General features: G+C 53.1%; 1 protein-coding gene across 1 annotated transcript in view; it reads left to right on the forward strand.

Moving 5' to 3' along the window:
- RPS6KL1 (ribosomal protein S6 kinase like 1) overlaps positions 1-19,177 on the forward strand; it is a 62,480-nt gene that overhangs the window by 37,846 nt on the left and 5,457 nt on the right. Inside the window, 4 exon segments of the mRNA XM_075332686.1 lie at positions 14,711-14,959; positions 15,032-15,156; positions 15,271-15,363; positions 15,458-15,505. Coding sequence (XP_075188801.1) covers positions 14,743-14,959; positions 15,032-15,156; positions 15,271-15,363; positions 15,458-15,505 — 483 coding nt within the window. The 5' untranslated portion in view covers positions 14,711-14,742.

Genomic DNA, 19,177 nt, shown 5'->3' on the forward strand with positions numbered 1-19,177 from the left:
TGAACTCTGTTTTGTCCATGTTCAATTTTAGAAATCGAGCAGAGAAAAAGGATGAAATAGCAGACAGACATTGTGAGATTTCTTTGCAACTACAGATGGATTTGAGTAAATTGGAGAATTGGGCTTAAAAATGGCAAATGAGGTGTAACACAGATAAGTGTAAGGTTCTGCACATGGGAAGGAGAAACAGATGCTACGATTACTTACTAAATGGGAAACCGCTGGGGAAATCAGACATGGAAAAAGACTGAGGCATCTTAGTCAATAAGAATCTAAATTGGAGTGCCCAGTGTCAGGCAGCAGCCACCAAAGCAAATAGGGTGATGGGATGCATTAGAAGAGGTCTGGGGGCACGAGATGAAAACATCATTCTCCCTCTGTACAAATCACTAGTCAGACCACACTTGGAGTATTGTGTGCAATTTTGGGCGCCGGTGCTGAAGAAAGACATTACTGAACTTGAAAGGGTTCAGAGGCGGGCTACTAAAATAATAAATGGAGTGGGTGCATTACAATACACGGAAAGGTTATCAAAATTAGGTCTATTTACTCTAGAAAAGAGAAGACTTAGGGGAGACCTAATAAATATGTACAAATATATCAGAGGGCCATATAGAGATCTCTCCCATGATCTGTTTGTACCAAGGACTATGACAAGAACAAGGGGGCATTCTCTTCGATTGGAGGAAAGAAAATTCCTACATCAGCATAGAAGAGGGTTCTTCACGGTAAGAGCAGTGAGGCTCTGGAACTCTCTTCCTGAGGAAGTGGTGATGGCCACTCACTGAATGAATTTAAGAGAGGAATGGAGGCTTTTCTGGATAGCAAAAGTATAGAAGGTTATAAATAGCATAATCTTACAGGTAGATAGAAGAGTGACCTAGATTATTAGAGGAATGGGTGGGCTGCACCAAGACAGGTTATTACACTTGGGGGTTATTTAGTTTGGAAAAGAAGGGAATTTTGTTACTTACCGTAAATTCCTTTTCTTCTAGCTCTTATTGGGAGACCCAGACGATTGGGGTATAGCTACTGCCCTCTGGAGGCCACACAAAGCACTACATTAAAAGTGCAAGGCCCCTCCCCCTCTGGCTATACCCCCCCCGTGGTATCACGGGTTCTCCAGTTTTAGTGCCAAAGCAAGAAGGAGGAAGCCAATAACTGGTTTAAACAAATTAACTCCGAATAACATCGGAGAACTGAAAAACCGTTCAACATGAACAACATGTGTACCCGCAAACAACAAAAAAACATCCCGAAGGACAACAGGGCGGGTGCTGGGTCTCCCAATAAGAGCTAGAAGAAAAGGAATTTACGGTAAGTAACAAAATTCCCTTCTTCTTCAGCGCTCTATTGGGAGACCCAGACGATTGGGACGTCCAAAAGCTGTCCCTGGGTGGGTAAAGAAATACCTCATGTTAGAGCTGCAAAACAGCCCCCCCCTACGGGGATGTCACTGCCGCCTGCAGGACTCTTCTACCTAAGCTGGCATCCGCCGAAGCATAGGTATGCACCTGATAATGCTTGGTGAAAGTGTGCAGACTGGACCAGGTAGCTGCCTGGCACACCTGTTGAGCCGAAGCCTGGTGACGTAATGCCCAGGACGCACCCACGGCTCTGGTTGAGTGGGCTTTTAGCCCTGAAGGAACCGGAAGCCCCGCAGAACGGTAGGCCTCTAGAATTGGTTCTTTGAGCCATCGAGCCAGGGTGGCTTTAGAAGCCTGCAACCCCTTGCGCGGACCCGCGACAAGGACGAAAAGTGCATCGGCACGGCGTATGGGCGCCGTGCGGGAAATGTAGATTCTGAGTGCTCTCACCAGATCTAGCAAACGTAAGTCCTTTTCATACCGGTGAACCGGATGAGGGCAAAAAGAAGGCAAGGAAATATCCTGATTAAGATGAAAAGAGGATACGACCTTAGGAAGAAACTCCGGAATGGGGCGCAGCACAACCTTGTCCTGGTGGAACACCAGGAAGGGAGCCTTGGATGACAGAGCTGCCAGCTCAGACACTCGCCGAAGCGATGTGATCGCAACAAGAAACGCCACTTTCTGCGACAGCCGAGAAAAGGAAACTTCCTTCAGAGGCTCGAAGGGCGGCTTCTGGAGAGCAACTAGTACCCTGTTCAGATCCCATGGATCTAACGGTCGCTTGTACGGGGGCACAATATGACAGACCCCCTGTAGGAACGTGCGCACCTTAGGAAGACGTGCTAGACGCTTCTGAAAAAATACGGATAGTGCCGAAACTTGCCCTTTAAGGGAGCTGAGCGACAAGCCCTTTTCTAACCCCGATTGCAGGAAGGAAAGAAACTTGGGTAATGCAAATGGCCAGGGAGACACTCCCTGGGCCGAGCACCAGGATAAGAAAATCTTCCACGTTCTGTGGTAGATCTTAGCAGAATTCGACTTTCTAGCTTGTCTCATTGTGGCAACCACTCCTTGAGATAATCCTGCAGATGCTAGGATCCAGGACTCAATGGCCACACAGTCAGGTTCAGGGCCGCAGAATTCTGATGGAAAAACGGCCCTTGGGACAGTAAGTCTGGTCGGTCTGGCAGTGACCACGGTCGACCGATCGTGAGATGCCACAGATCCGGATACCACGACCTCCTCGGCCAGTTTGGAGCGACGAGTATGATGCGGCTGCACTCGGATCTGATCTTGCGTAGCACTCTGGGCAAGAGCGCCAGAGGCGGAAACACGTAAGGGAGCTGAAACTGCGACCAATCTTGAACCAAGGCGTCTGCCGCCAGAGCTCTTTGATCGCGCGACCTCGCCATGAATGCCGGGACCTTGTTGTTGTGCCGGGATGCCATTAGGTCGACGTCCGGCACTCCCCAGCGGCGACAGATTTCCTGAAACACGTCCGGGTGAAGGGACCATTCCCCTGCGTCCATGCCCTGGCGACTGAGGAAGTCTGCTTCCCAGTTTTCTACGCCTGGGATGTGAACCGCGGATATGGTGGATGCTCTGTCCTCCACCCACATTAGAATGCGCCGGACTTCTTGGAAGGCTTGCCGACTGCGCGTCCCTCCTTGGTGGTTGATGTATGCCACCGCTGTGGAGTTGTCCGATTGGATTCGGATCTGCTTTCCTTCCAGCCACTGCTGGAAGGCTAGTAGGGCAAGATACACTGCTCTGATTTCCAGAACATTGATCTGAAGGGTGGACTCCTGCGGAGTCCACGTCCCCTGAGCCCTGTGGTGGAGAAACACTGCTCCCCACCCCGACAGACTCGCATCTGTCGTAACTACTGCCCAGGATGGGGGCAGGAAGGATCTTCCCTGAGATAATGAGGTGGGAAGGAGCCACCATTGTAGAGAGTCCTTGGCCGTCTGGGAAAGCGAGACTTTCCTGTCCAGGGACGTTGACTTCCCGTCCCATTGGCGGAGAATGTCCCATTGAAGTGGGCGCAGATGAAACTGCGCAAAGGGAACTGCTTCCATGGCTGCCACCATCTTCCCTAGGAAATGCATGAGACGCCGCAAGGGATGCAACTGGCCCTGCAGGAGAGATTGCACCCCTGTCTGTAGTGACCGCTGCTTGTTCAGCGGCAGCTTCACTATCGCTGCTAGAGTATGAAACTCCATGCCAAGATACGTTAGTGACTGAGTCGGTGATAGGATCAACTTTGGAAAGTTGATGATCCATCCGAAAGACTGTAGAGTCTCCAGCGTAGCATTCAGGCTGTGCTGACATGCCTCCTGAGAGGGAGCTTTGACCAATAAGTCGTCTAGGTAAGGGATCACCGAGTGTCCCTGAGAGTGCAAGACTGCTACCACCGCCGCCATGACCTTGGTGAAGACCCGTGGGGCTGTCGCCAGACCAAATGGAAGAGCTACGAACTGAAAATGGTCGTCTCCTATCACAAAACGTAGAAAACGTTGATGTTCTGTAGCAATTGGCACGTGGAGATAAGCATCTTTGATGTCTATTGAGGCAAGGAAGTCTCCTCTGGACATTGAGGCAATGACAGAGCGGAGGGTTTCCATCCGGAACCTCCTGGCGTGCACATGCCCACCGGTCTTTGACCTGTGACATCCAAATGCCGGAAAAGCGGGAGAGCCTGCCCCCGACCGGCGATGCGGAGGGGGGGGGCTGGAAGTCATGAGGTAGCCGCTTTGGAAGCGGTACCTCCATTTGCTTTCTTGGGGCGTGTGTGAGTCCGCCACGAATCTGAGTTTCTTTGCGTCCTCTGAGTCCCTTTGGACGAGGTAAATGGTGTCTTGCCCGAACCTCGAAAGGACTGAAACCTCTGCTGCCACTTTTTTTGCTGAGGTTTGGATGTTCTGGGTTGTGGTAAAGAGGAGTCTTTACCCTTGGACTGCTTAATGATGTCAGCCAATGGCTCGCCAAACAGTCTATCTCTAGACAAAGGCAAACTGGTTAAACATTTTTTGGAACCAGCATCTGCTTTCCAGTCCTTTAACCACAAGGCTCTGCGCAAAACTACCGAATTGGCGGACGCCATTGAGGTGCGACTGGTAGATTCTAGGACCGCATTGATAGCGTAAGACGCAAACGCCGACATCTGCGTGGTAAGGTGCGCCACTTGCGGCACTGCTGGATGCATGATAGCATCCACTTTTGCTAAGCCAGCTGAAATAGCCTGGAGTGCCCATACGGCTGCGAATGCCGGAGCAAACGACGCGCCGATAGCTTCATAGACAGATTTTAACCAAAGGTCCATCTGTCTGTCATTGGCATCTTTAAGTGAAGCGCCATCCTCCACTGCAACTATGGATCTAGCTGCAAGTTTGGAAATCGGGGGGTCTACCTTTGGACACTGTGTCCAGCGCTTGACCACCTCAGGGGGGAAAGGGAAACGCGTATCTTTAGATCGTTTAGAGAAACGCCTTTCTGGGTGAGCGTCGTGCTTCTGGATTGATTCTCTGAAGTCAGAGTGATCTAACAAAGCACTCAATTTACGCTTGGGATAAAGGAAACGAAACTTCTCCTGCTCCGCAGCCGCCTCTTCTGCTGAAGGGGCTGGGGGAGAAATATCCAACAGCCTATTGATGGCTGAGATAAGGTCGTTTACCATGGCATCCCCATCCGGGGTATCCAGGTTGAGAGGGGTTCCAGGAGTGGATTCCTGATCACTCTCATCAGACACATCACAGGGAGACTGATTGCGCTGAGACCCTGAGCAGTGTGAAGACGTCGAGGGTCTTTCCCAGCGAGCTCGCTTAGGGTGGCTGGGGCCATCATCTGAGTCATAATCCTCGGCCTGTGAAGCCGGGGACCCCCCTGTGGGCTGGATACATTCCAAGTAAGGGGGACCTGAGGACAGAGGCCTCGCCGTGCCCAGAGACTGAGCCCCATGCATAGATTGCAAGGTTTCAAGGATTTTTGCCATAGACACAGACATATTATCTGCAAAAACTGCAAAGTCTGTCCCTGTCACCGGGGCAGAACTTACAAGCGTCTCAGCCTGGGTCGCTACCTCTCCTGACTCCGGCTGGCGAAGCAGCACCGGGTCGGAGCATTGCACACAATGGGGGTCATCAGAGCCTGCTGGTAGATTAGCCCCACATGCAGCACACGCAGTACACACAGCCCTGGCCTTGGCAGCCTTGCGTTTTGAGGATGACATGTTGCTGCTTCCACAGAGCGATCTGGGATATGCAGCCAGAAGCGACCTCACAGTGCAAGAAATACAATATCTATATATCTGTACACAGTACACCGATACACCGTGAGGCACTAGAGGGACCAGCACAGAAAAATCGCTTACCGCCCGCTTAAAAAGCGGGTGTGTGGTCGCCAGATAGCCCCTAGTCCAGGTCTCCCAGAGCCTTGCGTCCTTCCTCCAGCCAGGCTGCATGTAATGGCTGCCGGCGTCTCGAGAGAGGAAGGGGGGCGGGCCCTGGGCGTTCCTGGCCAAGAGCGGGAAGCCTGCTTCCCTCTGTGCCAAGTGAGAGGGCTGGAGCATGTAAATCAGGCTCCAGCCCTCGTCGCTGCTAGCGAACAGCGTCTCTCCCCTACCCTGAATGACAGGGTGGGGGCGGGAACGAATCGGAGCTGCCGGCGTCCTAGGCCCAAAAAGCCGGGGACTAAATTTATAACCGCCGCCGCCGTAAAAGCGCGGACAGCGGATCCCCGGCGCACCACAAGTCACAGCAGCGCCGCCCGGTCCAGAGGGGGTCGGCGCTGCGTTCCCATACACAAAAAAAGTCCCCCAGTAATCTGTAGGGACACCAACTCCACGTTGCGGTCCCCGGCGCACTACAACACCCAGCCAGCCCGGAGTGTGTCTGTGCCTGCCGGGGACACAGAGTACCTGTATGATGCAGGGCCTGTCCCTGATCGTACTCCTGCTCCGTCTCCATCAGGTTCTAATGGGTCTGTGGATGGAGCCCGGCATCAGAGCTGAGAGGCCGGCAGGATCCCACTTCCACAGAGCCCTACCAGGGGATGTGGAAGGAAAACAGCATGTCAGGCTCCAGCCCTGTACCAGCAATAGGTACCTCAACCTTACAACACCATCCAGGGGTGAGAAGGGAGCATGCTGGGAACACTATATGTGTCCTCTTTTCTTCCATCCGAAACAGTCAGCAGCTACTGCTGACTAAAATCTGTGGAGCTATGCATGGAATGTCTGACCTCCTTCGCACACAAAGCTAAAACTGGAGAACCCGTGATACCACGGGGGGGGTATAGCCAGAGGGGGAGGGGCCTTGCACTTTTAATGTAGTGCTTTGTGTGGCCTCCAGAGGGCAGTAGCTATACCCCAATCGTCTGGGTCTCCCAATAGAGCGCTGAAGAAACAAAGGCTTAGGGGGGATCTAATCACAATGTATAAACATATGAGGGGACAGTACAGAGACCTTTCCAAATATCTTTTTACACCTAGGCCTGCGACTGGAACACGGGAGCATCCGCTACGTCTCGAGGAAAGAAGGTTTAATCATAATCACAGAGGAGGATTCTTTACTGTACGAGCAGTGAGACTATGGAACTCTCTGCCGCATGATGTTGTAATGAGTGATTCACTACTAACATTTAAGCAGAGCCTGGACGCCTTTCCTGAAAAATTTAATATTACCAGTTATGTATATTAGATTTTATTACAGGGTATTGATCCAGGGAACTAGTCTGATTGCCAGATGTGGAGTCAGGAAGGACATTTTTTCCCCATTGGAACTTGTTTGCCACATTGGGGTTTTTTTGCCTTCCTCTGGATCAACATGTTAGGCTACGGGGTGAACTAGATGGACTTAGAGTCTCCCTTCAACCTTAAAAACTATGAAACTATGAAACTAAGATTCTGGTTAGTAGAGAGGTAATGTCAGGTCCAGAGAGGTAGATCTGTGTGTCATCAGCGTAGAGATGATACTGGAAGCCGTGGGACTCTATGAGCTGTCCCAGGCCGAAGGTGTAGATGGAGAACAGCAGGGGTCCAAGAACTGAACCTTGGGGGACCCCGACAGATAGGGGGCGAGATGAGGAAGTGGTGTGAGAGTGGGAGACGCTGAAAGTTCGGTCGGTTAGGTATGAGGAGATCCAGGATAGGGCCAAGTCTGTGATGCCCAGAGATGAGAGACTCTGTAATAGAAGGGAGTGGTCTACTGTGTCGAAGGCAGAGGACAGGTCCAGGAGGAGGAGGACAGAGTAGTGTCGCTTGGATTTTGCGGTTCGTAGGTCGTTAGTGACTTTGGTCAGGGCAGTTTCAGTGGAATGATGGGGTCGGAAGCCAGATTGTAATCGATCAAAGAGGTAGCAGGAAGAGAGGTATGAGGACAGTTCAAGATGGACATGCTGTTCCAGTAGTTTTGAGGTATAGGGGAGAAGTGATATGGGGCGATAGTTTGACGCAGAGGAAGGATCAAGGGAGGGCTTTTGAGGATGGGTGTAATGGAGGCATGTTTAAAGCATGAAGGGAATACACCAGTTGTTAGTGATAGGTTGAAGAGATGGGTTAGGGTTGGGATGAGGACTGTGGTGATGTTGGGGATGAGGTGGGATGGGAGCGGGTCCAGTGCACAGGTGGTGAGATGTGATCTTGAGAGTAGAGTGGAGAGATTGTTTTCTGTCATGGTGGAGAAGCTGGATTTGGAGGAAGAGGGCTGAGTAGCTATGATGAGGGCCTGTGGTAATTGTGGGCCAAAACTTGCTCTGATGTTGTCAATCCTCTGCTTGAAGAAAAAGGCAAAGGGGTACTTTGCACACTACGACATCGCAGGTGCGATGTCGGTGGGGTCAAATTGAAAGTGACGCACATCCGGCATCGCATGCGACATCGTAGTGTGTAAAGCCTAGATGATACTATTAACGAGCGCAAAAGCGTCGTAATCGTATCATCCGTGTAGCGTCGGCGTAATCCATAATTACGCTGACGCGACGGGCCGATGTTGTTCCTCTTTCCTGCGGCAGCACACATCGCTGTGTGTGAAGTCGCAGGAGCGAGGAACATCTCCTACCGGCGTCACCGCGGCTCCCGTAGGATATGCGGAAGGAAGGAGGTGGGCGGGATGTTTACATCCCGCTCATCTCCGCCCCTCCGCTCCTATTGGCCGCCTGCCGTGTGACGTCGCAGTGACGCCGCACGACCCGCCCCCTTAATAAGGAGGCGGGTCGCCGGCCAGAGCGATGTCGCAGGGCGGGTGAGTCCATGTGAAGCTGGCGTAGCGATAATGTTCGCTACGGCAGCTATCACAAGGATATCGCAGCTGCGACGGGGGCGGGGACTATCGCGCTCGGCATCGCAGCGTCGGCTTGCGATGTCGCAGCGTGCAAAGCCCACCAAAGTCTTCAGATGAGATGAGAGGAGAGGGAGTTGGTGCTGGAGGACGGAGGAGAGAATTAAAAGTGTTGAATAGCTGTTTAGGGTTGTGAGAGAGGATATGAGGGATGAGAAGTCGCTTTGTTTTGCAGCAGTGAGTGCAGACTTGAAGGTGGTGAGGGACTCTTTATATGCAATGAAGTGCTCATTGGAATGAGACCTCTTCCATCTGCGCTCAGCAATTCTGGAAGCTCGTCTCAATTCTTTAGTCTGACTCGTGTGCCAGGGTTGCCTGTGGATTGTGCGGGTTTTGGTGTGTGTGAGGGGGGCAGCTGATTCGAGAGATGCAGAGATTGTAGTGTTGTATAAAGTGGCAGCAGCATCTGTATCGTGTGAAGAAGCAATGTCTGCATGAGGGAAAAGAGACTGAGAAAGTGCGTGTAAGTCAAGGTGATTGAGATTTCTGCGAGGGTGTGAAGGTTTGTGGAGGGGGGGTTGTGTACTTGGAGAAGAGAGGGAAGAGAATGTGAGTAGGTTGTGGTCAGGCAGGGGGAGAGGTGAGTTAGAGAGGATAGATAGGGAACAGAGGCGAGTGAAGATGAGGTCCAGCGTGTGGCCATCTTTGTGAGGAGCTGCAGAAGACCATTGGGTGAGGCCGAAGGAGGAAGCGAGTGTTAGAAGTTTAGAGACAGATGAGTGAGAAGTGTCAATGAGGATGTTGAAATCACCCATGATGATGGTGGGGATGTCGGAGGAAAGGAAATGTAGTAGCCAGGTGGTGAAATGGTCAAAAAAGGCAGTGACTGGACCTGGAGGGCAGTAAATGACAGCCAGTTGAAAGTTGGAGGGGGCGTAGATGCGTACAGAGTGCACCTGAAAAGAGGGAAGGGTAACAGAGGGTGGTAGTGGAATTGGTGTAAAGGAGCATTGGTCGGACAGGAGCAAACCAACTCCTCCACCATGCTTGTTCCTGGGGGGGGGGGTGGGGGGGATATAGAGAGTTGGAGACCGCCATAAAAAAGTGCAGCAGGAGAGGCAGTGTCAGAGGGGGTGAGCCAGAAGAAGCAGTGTCAGAGGGGGTGAGCCAGGAGAGGCTGTGTCAGAGGGGGTGAGCCAGGAGAGGCAGTGTCAGAGGAGGTGAGCCAGGAGAGGCAGTGTCAGAGGGGGTGAGCCAGGAGAGGCAGTGTCAGAGGAGGTGAGCCAGGAGAGGCAGCGTCAGAGGGGGTGAGCCAGGAGAGGCAGTGTCAGAGGGGGTGAGCCAGGAGAGGCAGTGTCAGAGGGGGTGAGCCAGGAGAGGCAGTGTCAGAGGGGGTGAGCCAGGAGAGGCAGTGTCAGAGGGGGTGAGCCAGGAGAGGCAGCGTCAGAGGGGGTGAGCCAGGAGAGGCAGCGTCAGAGGAGGTGAGCCAGGAGAGGCAGCGTCAGAGGGGGTGAGCCAGGAGAGGCAGTGTCAGAGGGGGTGAGCCAGGAGAGGCAGTGTCAGAGGGGGTGAGCCGGGAGAGGCAGTGTCAGAGGGGGTGAGCCGGGAGAGGCAGTGTCAGAGGGGGTGAGCCAGGAGAGGCAGTGTCAGAGGGGGTGAGCCAGGAGAGGCTGTGTCAGAGGAGGTGAGCCAGGAGAGGCAGTGTCAGAGGGGGTGAGCCAAGAGAGGCAGTGTCAGAGGGGGTGAGCCAGGAGAGGCAGTGTCAGAGGGGGTGAGCCAGGAGAGGTAGTGTCAGAGGGGGTGAGCCAGGAGAGGCAGTGTCAGAGGGGGTGAGCCAGGAGAGGCAGTGTCAGAGGAGGTGAGCCAGGAGAGGCAGTGTCAGAGGGGGTGAGCCAGGAGAGGCAGTGTCAGAGGAGGTGAGCCAGGAGAGGCAGTGTCAGAGGGGGTGAGCCAGGAGAGGCAGTGTCAGAGGAGGTGAGCCAGGAGAGGCAGTGTCAGAGGAGGTGAGCCAGGAGAGGCAGTGTCAGAGGGGGTGAGCCAGGAGAGGCAGTGTCAGAGGAGGTGAGCCAGGAGAGGCAGTGTCAGAGGGGGTGAGCCAGGAGAGGCTGTGTCAGAGGAGGTGAGCCAGGAGAGGCAGTGTCAGAGGGGGTGAGCCAGGAGAGGCAGTGTCAGAGGGGGTGAGCCAAGAGAGGCAGTGTCAGAGGGGGTGAGCCAGGAGAGGCAGTGTCAGAGGGGGTGAGCCAGGAGAGGCAGTGTCAGAGGGGGTGAGCCAGGAGAGGCAGTGTCAGAGGGGGAGAGGCAGTGTCAGAGGGGGTGAGCCAGGAGAGGCAGTGTCAGAGGGGGTGAGCCAGGAGAGGCAGTGTCAGAGGGGATGAGCCAGGAGAGGCAGTGTCAGAGGGGGTGAGCCAGGAGAGGCAGTGTCAGAGGGGATGAGCCAGGAGAGGCAGTGTCAGAGGAGGTGAGCCAGGAGAGGCAGTGTCAGAGGGGGTGAGCCAGGAGAGGCAGTGTCAGAGGGGGTGAGACGGGAGAGGCTGTGTCAGAGGGGGTGAGCCGGGAGAGGCAGTGTCAGAGGGGATGAGCCAGGAGAGGCAGTGTCAGAGGGGATGAGCCAGGAGAGGCAGTGTCAGAGGGGGTGAGCCAGGAGAGGCAGTGTCAGAGGAGGTGAGCCAGGAGAGGCAGTGTCAGAGGGGGTGAGGCAGGAGAGGCTGTGTCAGAGGGGGTGAGCCAGGAGAGGCAGTGTCAGAGGGGGTGAGGCAGGAGAGGCTGTGTCAGAGGGGGTGAGCCGGGAGAGGCAGTGTCAGAGGGGGTGAGCCAGGAGAGGCAGTGTCAGAGGGGGTGATCCAGGAGAGGCAGTGTCAGAGGGGGTGAGCCAGGAGAGGCAGTGTCAGAGGGGGTGAGCCAAGAGAGGCAGTGTCAGAGGGGGTGAGCCAGGAGAGGCAGTGTCAGAGGGGGTGAGCCAGGAGAGGCTGTGTCAGAGGGGGTGAGCCAGGAGAGGCTGTGTCAGAGGAGGTGAGCCAGGAGAGGCAGTGTCAGAGGGGGTGAGACGGGAGAGGCTGTGTCAGAGGGGGTGAGCCAGGAGAGGCAGTGTCAGAGGGGGTGAGCCAGGAGAGGCAGTGTCAGAGGGGGTGAGCCAGGAGAGGCAGTGTCAGAGGGGATGAGCCAGGTTTCTGTGATGGCGAGGAAGGAGAGTTTATTAGTGATAAAAAGATCATGAATGTAGGATAGTTTGTTGCAGACAGAGCGAGCGTTCCATAGAGCTCCTGTTAGTGGGACTGGGGGAGCGGGGGCTGGGTGGATGGGTATGAGGTTAGAGAGGTATGTGTGACGTATGTGTGATCGGAGTGTGTGACGTATGTGTGACCAGAGTGTGTGACATGTGTGACCGGAGTGTGTGACATGTGTGACCGGAGTGTGTGACATGTGTGACCAGAGTGTGTGACATGTGTGACCAGAGTGTGTGACATGTGTGACCAGAGTGTGTGACATGTGTGACCAGAGTGTGTGACATGTGTGACCAGAGTGTGTGACATGTGTGACCAGAGTGTGTGACATGTGTGACCAGAGTGTGTGACATGTGTGACCAGAGTGTGTGACATGTGTGACCAGAGTGTGTGACATGTGTGACCAGAGTGTGTGACATGTGTGACCAGAGTGTGTGACATGTGTGACCGGAGTGTGTGACGTGTGTGATCGGAGTGTGTGATGTGTGTGACCGGAGTGTGTGATGTGTGTGATCAGAGTGTGTGACCGGAGTGTGTGATGTGTGTGACCAAAGTGTGTGATGTGTGTGACCGGAGTGTGTGATGTGTGTGATCAGAGTGTGTGACCGGAGTGTGTGATGTGTGTCACTGGAGAGTGTGACGTGTGTGATCAAAGTGTGTGATCAGAGTATGTGACTGAAATGTGTAACATGTGTGATCAGACTGTGTGACCGAAGTGTCTGACATGTGTGATCAAAGTGTGTGATCAAAGTGTGTGATCAGAGTGTGTGACCAGAGTGTGTGACCAGAGTGTGTGATCACAGTGTGTGACCAGAGTGTGTGATGTGTGTGACCGGAGTGTGTGACCGGAGTGTATGACGTGTGTGATCAGAGTGTGTGTGACCGGAGTGTGTGACGTGTGTGATCAGAGTGTGTGTGACCGGAGTGTATGACGTGTGTGATCAGAGTGTGTGTGACCGGAGTGTGTGATGTGTGTGACCGGAGTGTGTGATGTGTGTGTCATCAGAGTGTGTGTGACCGGAGTGTGTGACATGTGTGATCAGAGTGTGTGTGACCGGAGTGTGACGTGTGTGATCAGAGTGTGTGACCGGAGTGTGTGATGTGTGTGACCGGAGTGTGTGACCGGAGTGTGTGATCAGAGTGTGTGACCGGAGTGTGTGACCGGAGTGTGTGATCAGAGTGTGTGACCGGAGTGTGTGATGTGTGTGACCGGAGTGTGTGATGTGTGTGATCAGAGTGTGTGACCGGAGTGTGTGATGTGTGTGATCAGAGTGTGTGACCGGAGTGTGTGATGTGTGTCACTGGAGAGTGTGACGTGTGTGATCAGAGTGTGTGATCAGAGTGTGTGACTGAAATGTGTAACATGTGTGATCAGACTGTGTGACCGAAGTGTGTGACATGTGTGACGTGTGTGATCAAAGTGTGTGATCAGAGTGTGTGACGTGTGTGACCAGAGTGTGTGATGTGTGTGATCAGAGTGTGTGACCAGAGTGTGTGATGTGTGTGACTGGAGTGTGTGATGTGTGTGATCAGAGTGTGTGACCGGAGTGTGTGATATGTGTGATCAGAGTGTGTGTGACCGGAGTGTATGACGTGTGTGATCAGAGTGTGTGACCGGAGTGTGTGATGTGTGTGATCAGAGTGTGTGTGACCGGAGTGTGTGACGTGTGTGATCAGAGTGTGTGTGACCGGAGTGTATGACGTGTGATCAGAGTGTGTGTGACCGGAGTGTGTGATGTGTGTGACCGGAGTGTGTGATGTGTGTGATCAGAGTGTGTGTGACCGGAGTGTGTGACATGTGTGATCAGAGTGTGTGTGACCGGAGTGTGACGTGTGTGATCAGAGTGTGTGACCGGAGTGTGTGATGTGTGTGACCGGAGTGTGTGACCGGAGTGTGTGATCAGAGTGTGTGACCGGAGTGTGTGATGTGTGTGATCAGAGTGTGTGACCGGAGTGTGTGATGTGTGTCACTGGAGAGTGTGACGTGTGTGATCAGAGTGTGTGATCAGAGTGTGTGACTGAAATGTGTAACATGTGTGATCAGACTGTGTGACCGAAGTGTGTGACATGTGTGACGTGTGTGATCAAAGTGTGTGATCAGAGTGTGTGACGTGTGTGACCAGAGTGTGTGATGTGTGTGATCAGAGTGTGTGACCAGAGTGTGTGATGTGTGTGACTGGAGTGTGTGATGTGTGTGATCAGAGTGTGTGACCGGAGTGTGTGATATGTGTGATCAGAGTGTGTGTGACCGGAGTGTATGACGTGTGTGATCAGAGTGTGTGACCGGAGTGTGTTATGTGTGTGATCAGAGTGTGTGTGACCGGAGTGTGTGACGTGTGTGATCAGAGTGTGTGACCGGAGTGTGTGACGTGTGTGATCAGAGTGTGTGATGTGTGTGATCAGAGTGTGTGATCGGAGTGTGTGATGTGTGTGATCAGAGTGTGTGACCGGAGTGTGTGATGTGTGTGATCAGAGTGTGTGACCGGAGTGTGTGACGTGTGTGATCAGAGTGTGTGATGTGTGTGATCAGAGTGTGTGACCGGAGTGTGTGATGTGTGTGACCGGAGTGTGTGATCAGAGTGTGTATGACCGGAGTGTGTAACGTATATGTGATCAGAGTGTGACCGGAGTGTATGACGTGTGTGATCATAGTGTGTGTGACTGGAATGTGTAAAGTATGTGTGATCAGAATGTGTGACTTGTGTGACCGGAGTGTGTGATGTGTGTGATCAGAGTGTGTGACCGGAGTGTGTAATGTATGTGACCGGAGTGTGTGACCGGAGTGTGTGACCAGGTTAGTGCCCACTTCATGAGTACAGCCGTCCCCTATTTTGCTCTCTTGCAGGGCCCTTCTTCCCCAGTCACACTCTGTGGGCAATGAGCACTGACCGGGACCCGTGTTCGCAGTTTCGTATTGGGTTCATGGGGGTCTCTGAGCACAATCCAAGTTCAAAGGTGGCATTGAAGCGCGATTACCTGGTGGATGCGGCCCGACAGCTGCACGTGGCGCAGGAGCGAGATGCCAACGAGGAGTATGAAGCGGCGTTCAGTCACTACAAGCACGGGGTGGAGCTGCTCCTGAGCGGGGTCACAGGTCAGGGCTTGTTTCCGCTCCTTTGTTTACATTGTGACAGACCCCTCATCCTTGTCATGTTCTCTTTTCTAGTGGACCCCAGCAGAGAGCGTTGCGATGCCGTGAAGCGCAAGATCTCACAGTACCTAAAACGAGCTGAAGAAATCTTTAACTGCCACCTCCAAAGGCCTCTGGGAAATATGACTGGTGCAGCAGAGGTGAGGATGAGGGGGTGGAGGTGGTACTGTATAGAAGAACCCGCAGCCCCGCATCCGGGTCACAGACAGACATTCCTCTAGGGTCAGGATAGTGTCTACTCTTCTCCATTCCAGGGCTACAGCAGCCTCAGGTTCCGACCCATCCGCATCCTAAGCTCTGCAGTGGAGAACCTGAAAAGCTGCCATGTCCTACAGGTGATCGATAAGGTGCGCTTATTGAGGGTGCGCTTATTAGGGCTGCACTTGGCTGAGCAGCTCACTTCCACCGCTCACGTTGCTCCACTTTCTTCTCACGATTTAGGTGCAGCTGGTGTATGACCCATCCTCAGGAACAAAGTTCATCCTAAAGGTAACACACAAAGGAATCATCCATAAGGCGGCAAAAGAGCGGAAGCCGCTCTGCTACTGGGACCCACTAGAGACAAAAGGGTCTGCTCTCTTTTGTACTGTCGAGCCGAGTGCCCCTGCCACACAAGTGGGTCCCATACTACTTCCTACACAAGTCAGTCTTACTGCCCCTCCCTGACCTCACCACAGAGCCAAGAAGCAGTGGCCACTGCCCAACCCTGCTCCTTGATTCCCGATTATGGCCTTCAAGCAGGTCCCACCATCCTATTCTGATCCCATCCACATAGGCCACCGCCCTCCCTTTCCCCTTCCTACACAAGCGAGTCCATCACCCATACCTGCCCCTTCCTACACAAGCGAGTCCATCACCCATTCCTGCCCCTTCCTACACAAGCGAGTCCACCACCCATTCCTGCCCCTTCCTATACAAGCGAGTCCACCACCCATTCCTGCCCCTTCCTACACAAGCGAGTCCATCACCCATTCCTGCCCCTTCCTATACAAGCGAGTCCCACCACCCATTCCTGCTCCTTCCTACACAAGCGAGTCCATCACCCATACCTGCCCCTTCCTACACAAGCGAGTCCATCACCCATTCCTGCCCCTTCCTACACAAGCGAGTCCACCACCCATTCCTGCCCCTTCCTATACAAGCGAGTCCCACCACCCATTCCTGCTCCTTCCTATACAAGCGAGTCCACCACCCATTCCTGCCCCTTCCTATACAAGCGAGTCCATCACCCATTCCTGCTCCTTCCTATACAAGCGAGTCCCACCACCCATTCCTGCTCCTTTCTATACAAGCGAGTCCCACCACCCATTCCTGCCCCTTCCTACACAAGCGAGTCCACCACCCATTCCTGCCCCTTCCTATACAAGCGAGTCCCACCACCCATTCCTGCTCCTTCCTATACAAGCGAGTCCACCACCCATTCCTGCCCCTTCCTATACAAGCGAGTCCATCACCCATTCCTGCTCCTTCCTATACAAGCGAGTCCCACCACCCATTCCTGCTCCTTTCTATACAAGCGAGTCCCACCACCCATTCCTGCTCCTTCCTATACAAGCGAGTCCACCACCCATTCCTGCCCCTTCCTATACAAGCGAGTCCAAAACCCATTCCAGACCCTTACTATACAAGCGAGTCCACCACCCATTCCTGCTCCTTTCTATACAAGCGAGTCCCACCACCCATTCCTGCTCCTTTCTATACAAGCGAGTCCCACCACCCATTCCTGCTCCTTCCTATACAAGCGAGTCCCACCACCCATTCCTGCCCCTTCCTATACAAGCGAGTCCATCACCCATTCCTGCTCCTTCCTATACAAGCGAGTCACACCACCCATTCCTGCCCCTTCCTATACAAGCGAGTCCACCACCCATTCCTGCTCCTTCCTATACAAGCGGGTCCACCACCCATTCCTGCCCCTTCCTATACAAGCGAGTCCCACCACCCATTCCTGCTCCTTTCTATACAAGCGAGTCCCACCACCCATTCCTGCTCCTTTCTATACAAGCGAGTCCATCACCCATACCTGCCCCTTCCTATACAAGCGAGTCACACCACCCATTCCTGCTCCTTACTACACAAGCGAGTCCATCACCCATACCTGCCCCTTCCTATACAAGCGAGTCCACCACCCATTCCTACTCCTTTCTATACAAGCGAGTCCCAACACCCATTCCTGCCCATTTCTATACAAGCAAGTCCCACCACCCATTCCTGCTCCTTACTACACAAGCGAGTCCACCACCCATTCCTGCTCCTTCCTATACAAGCGAGTCCCACCACCCATTCCTGCTCCTTTCTATACAAGCGAGTCCCACCACCCATTCCTGCTCCTTACTATACAAGCGAGTCCACCACCCATTCCTACTCCTTTCTATACAAGCGAGTCCCAACACCCATTCCTGCCCATTTCTATACAAGCAAGTCCCACCACCCATTCCTGCTCCTTACTACACAAGCGAGTCCACCACCCATTCCTGCTCCTTCCTATACAAGCGAGTCCCACCACCCATTCCTGCTCCTTTCTATACAAGCGAGTCCCACCACCCATTCCTGCTCCTTACTACACAAGCGAGTCCACCACCCATTCCTGCTCCTTCCTATACAAGCGAGTCCCACCACCCATTCCTGCTCCTTACTACACAAGCGAGTCCCACCACCCATTACTGCCCCTTCCTGTTGTGAATGTCAATTATGCTTTTGCTGCTGTGGGGCTCCCTCTTGTGGCCAGGAATGGTTTGGACAGAGACCAGGTGTGTTGAGCAGTGGGCGTTTCCATTGCTAACGCTCTGCCTATTTAAACCCTGGTCTACAGGCAGGCTATGCCGGATGTCAGTTGTTCTTTATTCACCAGCCTGCTTCATACTGCTCCAGACCACATCTACCCCAGATAAGTGCTTGGCTCTTTATTTGTTGTTTTGTTCTTTTTGTTCTCATCTGAGTTTGTCATTTGCTGTGGTTATTGTCAGTTTATTTGCATGCAGGAATCTTCCCTCTCAGTTGCTTAGCTGGGAAGCTCCCTGCAGCTATGTTTGGAGCATTGCTCCTATAAGTCCATGTGTTTGTTGCTTCTTGATTTTGTAATGGTTCCTGCTTTCTGTTCATTGGTATGACAAGAGCGCCTGGTATAGGACGGAGTTCAGATCTAGCGATCTGAGGGCTTTTTGTACTATCAGGTTATTGGATTTTTGTAGGGTTTTTCTCTGGCCACCATCAGTCCCTTTCCTATCCTGTCCTATTTAGTCAGTAGGGCCTCACCTTTTGCTAATCCTATCATTTATCTGTGTATTGTGTTTTCCTAGATCACCTCAGTCTTTGAATGTGGGGGGCTTGCTATTCTTTGGCAATCTATTTTCTGAGGCAGAGAGTTATTCATCTTTCCTTCCTTTAGGATAGCTAGTTCTCCGGCTGGGTTCGCGGTGCACAGGATGTTAGTTCACCCCTCGGCTATTTCTAGTGTTGACGGTTAGTAAGGGGATGGCGGCCAGATTAGTTGCCAATGCTCTTGTCACCTTTTACCAATGATTTATGGTGGTCTTCCATGGTTCCGGATCATAACGCCTTCCTATACAAGCGAGTCCACCACCCATTCCTGCTCCTTACTATACAAGCGAGTCCCGCTATCCATTCCTGCTCCTTCCTATACAAGCGAGCACCACCCATTCCTGCCCCTTACTATGCGAGTCCAAAACCCATTCCAGACCCTTACTATACAAGCGAGTCCACCACCCATTACTGCTCCTTTCTATACAAATGGGTCCACCATCCATTCCAGCCCCTTCCTATACAAGCCAGTCCACCACCTATTACTGCCTTTTCCTATACAAGCTAGTCCACTTCCCATTCCTGCCCCTTACTATACAAGCGAGTCCCACCACCATTCCTGCACTTTCCTATACAAGCGAGTCCACCATCCATTACTGCACCTTCCTATACAAGCGAGTCCACCACCCCATTCATGCTCGTTACTATACGAGCGAGTCTCACCACCCATTACTGCCCCTTCCTATACAAGAGTCCACCAACTATTCCTGCTCCTTACTACACAAGCGAGTCCACCACCCATTCCTGCCCCTTCCTAAACAAGCGAGAGCACTACCCATTCCTGCCCCTTACTATACAAGCGAGTCCACCACCCATTCCTGCCCCTTACTATACAAGCGA

The sequence above is a fragment of the Anomaloglossus baeobatrachus genome, unplaced genomic scaffold, assembly GCF_048569485.1.
Source record: "Anomaloglossus baeobatrachus isolate aAnoBae1 unplaced genomic scaffold, aAnoBae1.hap1 Scaffold_431, whole genome shotgun sequence".
Classification (NCBI taxonomy): Eukaryota; Metazoa; Chordata; class Amphibia; order Anura; family Aromobatidae; genus Anomaloglossus; species Anomaloglossus baeobatrachus.